This window comes from Priapulus caudatus, unplaced genomic scaffold (assembly GCF_000485595.1).
Source record: "Priapulus caudatus unplaced genomic scaffold, Priapulus_caudatus-5.0.1 Scaffold628, whole genome shotgun sequence".
In the NCBI taxonomy this organism is placed as follows: domain Eukaryota; kingdom Metazoa; phylum Priapulida; class Priapulimorpha; order Priapulimorphida; family Priapulidae; genus Priapulus; species Priapulus caudatus.
Genome location: NW_014577689.1, coordinates 130,216 through 139,694, shown reverse-complemented (window position 1 = coordinate 139,694; position 9,479 = coordinate 130,216). Strand labels below are relative to the sequence as shown.

The window sequence follows — 9,479 nt, the reverse complement described above, 5'->3', positions numbered from 1 at the left end:
TCGGCGTCGACGCCGACGCTCGGCGCCGGAGGCGGCAACGCGCCCGACGAGCTCTCGACGCTTTCGCTGAGCGCGGAGGCCGGCGAGCGACGGTCGCCACGGCGACCTGCATCCGCCGCCGCTGCCCTGTCGTCCCCCGACATCGTGTCTAGTCTGTCGCCGACAGGTTCGAGCATCGCGCGAAGCGAGTCGAGCGAGCGCGGTGGTCGACCGACAAAGGCGGCGGAGGAGGATGCTGGGAAGGGGGCGGCGGCGGCGTGGAGGCGGGAGACGGGCGCCGATTCGACGTTTAGGACACTGCAGCCGGACGCGACGACCGAACAGACGTTACACGACAGCACTGGCTTCGCAAGCCTCGTCGGGCCGCCATCTCTAGCTGGGTCGCTAGCCGGGCCGCCATCGCTTGCTGGGCCGCCGCACGATGCCGCGGCACGCGCATCGTCGGAGTCTCGCCCCATAGGGGGCGCCGGCGGCGGGGAGGTGCGGTCGAGTCTCGAGGCGCGCCCCGTCACGACGATGAGGGTCGTCACTCCGAAGGAGATATTCGTGATCGAGCTTTGCTGCGTCGGTGCAACCGTCAAGCGAGACGTTGACATCTACAATCCGAACGGTGAGCGTAGTAAGCAGACCTGCCAACCCTTATGATTTTTTCATATTCCTTACTAATTCCAAGATGTTTTTACGAATGTACGATCAAACTGAAAAACTTACGATTTTTTACGACTTGTGAAAATTAATGTTTTTTACATTGTGAGCCGAGAAATATCTGGTGATTGTGGGCGCAGCCATATTGGATCACGCGTTCACGTTGTTCTCGCGTGATCTAGAGTTAGTCCCATCATTCATTGCGCGCATAACATACAAACGAAATGGCCGCCTGCTGCAAGAATTTTATTCCGTCATTAATAAATTCATTAATTCCTATAAAGTAAGTGATGCCTTACTATTTTCATGAATCACAGGTTGGCAGGTCTGAGTAAGTCGCGCCGTACGCTGTGGCTAGTAGTTGCCCGGCCGTTCGGCTTGGCATGATCCAATTCTGCAATCGTCATTACACAACTCGCGAGAATTCTTCAAGCTTTCCATATGACGAAAATCATCAAAATTTGAAAACACAGCGAGACATGAAGTTTGCTGTATTAGAACATGTAATACTAAGTGAAGCATATATCTATTTAGTATTAGAATGTAGCGACATGTTTTTATATCGGAAATGTCTTTATTGACACATTGGAATGGATGCAAGTGCAGAGATGCCAACCACTTCAGTGGCGGCCCATATCTCACAGATGCTGCTGGCAGTGGCGGCCCATATCGCATGGATGCTGCTGGCAGCAGTGGCGGCCCATATCGCATGGATGCTGCTGGCAGCAGTGGCGGCCCATATCGCATGGATGCTGCTTGCAGCGGCGACCCATATCACACAGATGCTTGTGGTGATGCCCCGCATCAAACAGACGCTGGCAGCGACGGCGATACCCTCGATGTGACCATCACGGTTTCGAGCGGGATAGACTTCAGCGAGGCCGTGACCGGCGCAGACGTCAGCCTGAGCAGCGGGAGCATTCCCAGTGACATCCCCGACCTCACTAGCAGCTCCGACGACGACAGCAGCTACGACGGTGAAGACGAGGGGAAGGGCTACAGGAAGACGCTGGACACGTCGAAAAATGGGAAACACGAGGATGACAGCTACGGGAAGACGCGGGATGGTTCCGGAGATTGGAAGAACGACGGGAATCGTTACGGGAGAGCGCGGGACGCTTCCGTAGATTGGGAAAACGACGGGGAGCGCTACGGGAGGACCCGGGATGCTCCCGGCGGTGGAGAAACCGACTGGGGTACCGGCAGGGGAACGCGGGACGCTTCCGGAGACAGGGAAGACTCGCGGGACAGCGTCGGGGGAACTCCGACGACGAGACTCGACGACGACGCCTTCCGCAACCTGCTGACTCGGACGGAGACGAAGCGTCTCAGTGAGCCGGCGCCGGCCGACTCGATAGAGTTCGACGAGTCGACCGAGACGGCGTCTCGACGAGACGCCTTGCCCGGGCGCGCCTCGGTGCACACGCCGTGGATCAGTGGCATGAGTAAGCTGTCGTCTGCTGCCGGCAGCGCGGCGCTGCGCGAGGGTGGGCAGGGGGAGGCGACGCGTCCGCCCGCGACCTCAGCGCTCAAGGACATGCTGCTGTCGCTGAGGTGCTTCCAGGAGATTCGCGCGGAGGACGAGCGAGCTGCGGCGGACATTCCGAATACAGATCAGCTGGCGGTTGATCCAGCGTCTCGCGGCCAGGCGCTGGCTGCGAAATATGTTGCCGGTACGATGGCTGGGTCTCTGGAGAGCACTGCTGCTGCATTGGCCTTGACAGAGTTTCCTGGCGGTGGGTCGACGGAACCGGATGCAATAACGAACAGCTTCGAGAAGGAAGGCCTACAGACCGTCGTGCGAAGAATCAGTCACATAAGCGCGCTCGATTCAAGCAGGGCCGTTCCCGAGTTGAACCTTCCGGCGAAGTCGCCCCGAGGCGCGGAACTGGCGTTGGCGACGGCGAGCGATTGCTATGACGACGACGACGCGGCGGTTGCCGGCGGCGACGTGCTCACGTGGTTGTCGTCGCGCGGTGACTACGCAGCAGCGGAACACGACAGCTACCTGCTCTCCTTGCAGAGTCGCTTGCTGCGGCTGGAATCAGCGAACACGTCTGCGCAGAACTCGGGCACAGAGGGCGCCACCGCGAGGCGGGACGCGGCACGCGGCTCGCTGCCGATCGTCTTCGACACGTCCGAGATCCCGGAGTTCGAGGAGGGAGCATACGTCGGCACGTACCGCACCGCCTTCTCTCTCCCCGACGCTCTCATCGGAGGGAGGCTCCTCCCCGCCGAGAGGGGAGGAGGAGGAGGGTGGCCAGCCACGTCCCGCGTCGTCCCGACGACGGACAGCGGTCAGCTCGACGCTGGCGGTCCGAGAGCGAGTCTCACCGGTGGACGCCAGGTGGCGCGACGTCGACGTTCGACGCGCTGACGAAGCTGCGCGTCGAGGAGGTCAACCGGAGGTCGTCGCCGTGTACAGCCTGCCGACCGTCGATCGTGCGCACGGCGCCAGCCGAGTCGGAGGCGAGCGTCGCTTGCGTCGTGGTCGACGCTGACGCTTGGGCCGAGGCGGCAACGCGCCCGAAGCTCTCGACGGCTTTCGCTGAGCACGGAGGCCGGCGAGCGACGGTCGCCACGGCGACCTGCATCCGCCGCCGCTGCCCCGCCGTCGCCCCGACACGAGTCTAGTCTGTCGCCGACAGGGTTCGAGCATCGGCGAAGCAGTCGGCGAGCGCGTGGTCGACTGACAAGGCGGCGTGGAGAGGACGCTGGGAAGGGGGCGGCGGCGTGGAGGCGGGAGACGGCGCCGGATTCGACGTTCAGGACACTGCAGCCGTGTGCGACGACCGAACAGACGTTACACGACAGCACCGGCTTACGCAAGCCTCGTCGGCGCGATCGCTATGCTGGGCCGCTCGATGGGCCGCCATCGCTTGCTGGGCCGCCGCACGATGCCGGGCACGCGCATCGTCGGAGTCTGCGACCCCATAGGGGGGCGCCGCGGCGGGGAGGTGCGGTCGAGTCTCGAGGCGCGCCCGTCATGACGATGAGGGTCGTCACTTCCGAAGGAGATATTCGTGATCGAGCTTGCTGCGTCGGTGCGACCGTCAAGCGAGACGTTGACATTCTACAATCCGAACGGTGAGCGTAGTAAGCAGACCTGCCAACCCTTTCGTACTCTTACTAATTCCAAGGATGTTTTACGAATGTACGATCAAACTGAAAAACGTTTGTTTATACATTGTGAGCCGAGAATAATTGGTGATTGTGGGCGCAGCCATATTGGAATCACGCGTTCAGTTGTTCTCGCGTGATCTAGAGTTAGTCCCATCATTCATTGCGCGCAGTAACATACAAACGAAATGGCGCCGCTGTCAAGAATTTTATTCCGTCATTAATAAATTCATTAATCTTAAAGTAAGTGATGCCTTACTATTTTCATGAATCACAGGTTGGCAGGTCTGAGTAGTCGCGCCGTACGCTGTGGCTAGTAGTTGCCGGCCGTTCGGCTTGGCATGATCCAATTCTGCAATCGTCATTACACAACTCTGCGAGAATTCTTCAAGCTTTCCATATGACGAAATCATCAAATTGAAAACACAGGAGACATGAAGTTTGGTGTATTAGAACATGTAATACATAAGTGAAGCATATATCTATTTAGTATTAGAATGTAGCGACATGTTTTTATCACGGAAATGTCTTTATTGACACATTGGAATGGATGCAAGTGCAGAGATGCCAACCACTCTGATTTATCCGTATTTTATACGAATTTCTATTCCTTTTGCACCACTAGTCCCACTACGACCAGTTTGTATCAAACTACGAATTTCACTGTGATCGGAATATTTTTTTTGTCAATTATTGTCAATTTATTGTCATTTTTTACCCTCAGAATGCAGGAAATTGCATCTCAGAATCAAACAATCTTTTCCTGGGGGGGACATGCCGGACCCCACCTACAAACTCCGGGTCACTACGTGACGCCTCAATCTTCTAATTGATGGCGCAGAACTACACGATTGCCTTCATATATGTGTTGCATCTCTGCACAGTGTTATATATCGGGTTGTTTTTTAAACGAGACAAGTGGGTGGTAGTGACCTTGGGCAATTTTAAGTCCGGTGGGTACAGATTGATGGCAAGCAGGTTGACATGTTCAACAAGACCTGCAGTACTACTGGTTAAAGCGTTCGGTGGTTTTAGCATCCCTGTCTACCAAAAACTGTGGAGGTGGCTGTTCGTGGTAGCCACAACGAAAGTTTTTCGTAAAGAAATCTGTTTTCGTTTTAACAGGCTTTTTTTAAATTTCAAAGAATTTCTTCCAATATTTTTCGTTTGTAATAATGTGCGTTATTTATATTATATCTAAGCTATATTCTTCAGAATATTTATCTTTTAATGGTTTGTTGCTGTAAATTGTATACTGTAAATTTAATCCTCAATGATAATTGTCTGTGTAACTTTTATTGCACTGATAATATGTCATGAGACTCATTACGCTGAGTGAATGCTTTCCTGGCATTAAGATACAGAATATACAATACAATACACACAATACATTAATATATGATACAGAATATACGAATACTAATACAATAAATACAAAGTACATAATATAGCAAAAGAGAGAGGCGAGGTTCAAAGTTTTCTATGTTTCTGTGGCAGATTGAGTTACTGTCCAACCAACAGCAGGCGAATATGAGTCAGAAGTGATCGTCCGAGTCATGCGGTGGTCGAAGATCCGCATTCAAAGTCGTCATCTGTGTCCATTCCTATATGCGCGCAAGCGGTTGCGTCCCAAGACTTCAGGTTGTCTTAAGCCTGTGGACACACTAGGGCAAATTTTTCAGGGCGATTGAGTCGGCGACTCAATCGCTGATAAATCATCTTAGTGTGTCACTGAGGTCGTCCGGCGGATTTTCGAGTCGGGCGACCTGATCCAATACATGTTTGAAAAATTGCGGTGATTATTTGAGTCGCGGCGAGCTAGTTATATATACAATGCGGCACGCGAACAAGTGCACTATATATACAGTGCGAACCTATACATATGCTCTACTTACGTGCCCCAATGTACAATTCAATCAGCGAATAACAGTTGCCATTTTCAATCATCGTGACTCATCAATCTAGTGGTCAATCTACTGATCTAGGTGGCGCCGAGACTGAATCGATGATGAATCGCGCTGAATCGCGCTAGTGTGTCTGCACTGAGTCGCCCCGACCAATCGCCCTGAAAATCGTGTAGTGTTTCCACAGCTTTTAGTGACAGCAGACGTGATCGTGTGACACAATTGAAAAGTCTCAACCTTTTAATTGTGATGTCACGATCATCGATTAACTCGATCTCGTGAACAGTGGCTCGCCCAAGCGGCTGTGGTTATCACAAATCCATAATCGATTTCATCGGGAAAAAAAAAAATTTTATTTTATTTTTAACTTGAACAAGAAACTTGGAAACAGTATGAATATAAGAGATATTCATCGCTACTAACATTTTTTAAACTGTATTATACACACAGTAGTAACAGTGCAACAACAATAAACAGGGCTAAACAAGCACATACATGCACACGACATTACGCACACACAGGCATTCAACACCCCGAGTAACCGATTGTAACTGATCGTCGGTTACTTGGGTCCAACCAATGATCGATTACGAAATTACAACCGATTGACAACACTACCTTTAATATCCTCTTCAAGATCATTGTAAGATCCTCTGTAGGACTTATTTTTCCAAATACAAATAAGTATTTTTCAAAGACATTTTAAAGATATTAGGTCATCAACATGTGTATAGATATGTGTTTATAATTAAATTTCTCAAAAGAAGGATGTTTCTTTATTGTAAGATACATCATGCTATGCAGTGAGGAAAAAAATCATATAATTAAATTGAGTGCTCAGCCTTTTAGTTTGATATTTGCTAAATTTCTACAGATAGAGGATGGTGGAACAAGTGCCATTGATTTGGGCACGGTACACCCAGGCAGCAAGTCCGTGGCTACAATTAATGTACTGAACAGAAGCTTCTGCAAAGTTCCAGTCGCTATCGTACTGTCTTCGTCCACCCGCTTCCTACACTGTCTTCAATTTGTGGGCGGAGAGCGACGGATACAGAAAGTCCTTCCAGCCGGTGGGTGTGAGAAACTCGAAATCGACTGCCAGTTGCTTTCGAAAGATATAGACAGTGAGTAATGTTACTAATTACTTTATTTACCATCGTTTACAATAACTATCATGATTTCAAGTGGGCGTGTGTTCTCAGCCAATTCATAGCTTTTTTGGAAAATAAAGTTAAAATGAGTTAGATCCATATAAAGTTATAAGAACTTACACTGACGAAATTTTTGTCTATCTCACCGATAGACTTCTTCCATAAAGATCCGATGAAATTTTTCAATCGTGGTTTTTTTGTTGCTTCTCGCGTGATGATGCTAAGTTCAATGATGCCTTTAGGCATGCCAGTTATTTGCTTTCCTGTTGCCATTTAGATGATGATGCTAAATTATGTGTCATTTTAGGGCATGTCAACTGTTTGCCTTCCTGTTACTTTGCAGGTGAGAATGCGAAGATCTGTGATGTTTTAGGCAGATTAGAGATTGATCTGGATGGACCTGGATATGTTCAACTAGCATGCCGGGACCTGAAGATTACTGCGGGCGTTGTAAAACTGAGTGTCATAGGCGATGTGAAGGTATGACGGTATCACAGGGGTAGAAATTAACTTTTGAACAAACGAGTCAAACGGACTACCTACCCTCAAAAAGAGTCCACAGCAAAACGAGGGGGTCCGCAGTCTGAAGTTTAAAACTAAAGATATTAACAAAGAGGAGATTAAATATTGCGGTGCACCTCTGCCAAATTTTCTTGAGACATTTGCTAAAAAAAAATATGGTAATTACGCGAGGCCTACCTAGTTAGTATAGCAGAATTTTCAGGGAGTCACACGGACTCCTGCATATATGTCAAATCAGGGGCAGGGAGTCCGACAGTAAATCGGGGAGTATTTGACTAACGGACTCGGACACTCGTAGGAGAGATGACTAGTGCTCTCCTTACTCTCACTAGAGGGGAATTAGCTCAGGCAACCCAGTATCCCTTTATTTCACACCTGGAACCGATCAAGGGCAGGGACCTAGGGACCGTGCAGCCCTTGACACCTACCGACTATAAAATCCACATAATTTGGTAGCATAGTTTAATCCGAAAAACAAAATAAGCATGACACAATTCACAGTTTAACAGCAGTTGTTTACCAACTGCTCCATGATATTGATTTGTAAGCATTCATTGTAAGCTGGTTAAGCATACAGTTTGTTAGGTAGTTTCTCTTAAAGTATCGCGATATGTATTGTATCGTGAGTTACGTGTATTGCCCGACCCTGACATAGCGCCTTGTCAACGCATGCGACCTAGGGGTCGTAGGACTAAGTGAAACTGCATGGCTCCACGGCCTTGGAGCTAGGGGCTGATCTACACTTGACACCTACTGACTAACCGATACCTGGGACCTAGAGACTTATCAGCACCTGCCAACTAGTGACCGTAGGACCAAGTGAAACCTCTGACCTGGTACCCAGTGACCTTTAAACCACGTGACCTTTAACCTTAAACCTAGAGACACCTGGGACCTAGTGACGTTTGAACCAGTGACCTGGATGTAGTGACGTTTGAATCTAGTGACATGCGGTGACCTAATGAACAGCGCGCTGCGCTGCGTTCGGCGGTCGTTCTTGCAGGAGGTGAACATGGAGCGGAGCAGTGAGAAGAGTCTCGCGCTGTACAACGGTGGCACGCTCGCCGTCGTCGCCGAGTGCAGTGTGTCCACAGCGGCAGACGCCTTCAGCGTCGACTGCTCGCGCTTCAGGTTGGCGCCGGGAGAGACACACAGCATCACGCTGACCTGTAGCGAGCCCGGAGCGTCGGCTAGAGGGTGAGATGTCATGTACACACGCATGCACGGCGCATAGAAAAGAGAGAGTGGCGGGAGCAAGAGAGAGTGGGGGAAGAGAGAGAAAGAGAGAAGCTAGAGAGTGAGACGTCATGGTTCACACGCATGCACGGCGCACAGAAAGAGAGAGAGAGAGCAGAGGGTAAGGGTGAGATGTCAGTGTACAACGCATGCACGCGCACAGAACAGAGAGAGAGAGGCTAGAGGTAGAGGGTGGGGAGTGTCATGTACACCACCGCATGCACGCGCATAGAAAGAGAGAGAGCGGGAGCAAGAAAGAGTGGGGGAAGGAGAGAGAAAGAGAGAGTGAGAGCAAGAGAGAGTGGGGGAAGGAGAGAGAGAGAGCGAGAGCGAGAGTGAGAGCAAGAGAGTGAGCTAGAGAGAGCTAGAGGGTGAAACGTCATGTACACACGCATGCACGCGCACAGAAAGAGAGAGAGAGAGAGAGAGCTAGAGGGTGAGACGTCATGTACACACGCATGCACGCGCACAGAAAGAGAGAGAGAGAGCAAGAGAGAGTGGGGGAAGGAGAGAGAGAGAGTGAGAGCAAGAGAGAGAGAGGGTGAGAGAGATAGAGAGAGAGAGAGAGAGAGAGAGAGAGAGAGAGAGAGAGGAGAGAGAGAGAGAGAGAGAGAAGAGAGAGAGAGAGAGAGATGAGAAGAAGAGAGAGAGAGAGAGAGAGAGAGAGAGAGAGAGAGGAGAGAGAGAGAGGAGCAGAGAGAGAGAGAGAGAAGAGAGTTAGAGAGAGAGAGAGAGAGAGAGAGAAGAGAGAGAGAGAGGAGAGAGAGAGAGAGAGAGAGAGAGAGAGAGAGAGAGAGAGAGAGAGAGAGAGAGAGAGAGAGAGAGAGATGAGAGAGAGAGAGAGAGAGAGAGGGAGAGAGAAAGAGAGAGAGAGACGAGAGAGAGAGGAGAGAGAGGGGGG

The 9,479-nt window shown here is 50.9% G+C and overlaps 2 protein-coding genes across 4 annotated transcripts in view; both read left to right on the top strand.

The window, feature by feature from the left end:
• LOC106812264 (dentin sialophosphoprotein-like) overlaps nt 1-3,135 on the top strand; it is a 13,787-nt gene extending 10,652 nt beyond the window's left edge. For all 3 annotated transcript variants that reach the window (XM_014816095.1, XM_014816096.1, XM_014816094.1), the window contains one exon: nt 1,266-3,135. In XM_014816095.1, the coding sequence (XP_014671581.1) occupies nt 1,266-3,022 (1,757 nt within the window). In that variant the 3' untranslated portion in view covers nt 3,023-3,135. The remainder of the gene's footprint in view (nt 1-1,265) is intronic.
• Nucleotides 3,136-5,367: 2,232 nt separating this feature from the next.
• LOC106812267 overlaps nt 5,368-9,479 on the top strand; it is a 13,249-nt gene continuing 9,137 nt past the window's right edge. Inside the window, exons 1-4 of the mRNA XM_014816097.1 lie at nt 5,368-5,406; nt 6,544-6,793; nt 7,164-7,300; nt 8,346-8,539. Of these exons, the coding sequence (XP_014671583.1) occupies nt 5,374-5,406; nt 6,544-6,793; nt 7,164-7,300; nt 8,346-8,539 (614 nt within the window). The 5' untranslated portion in view covers nt 5,368-5,373. The remainder of the gene's footprint in view (nt 5,407-6,543; nt 6,794-7,163; nt 7,301-8,345; nt 8,540-9,479) is intronic.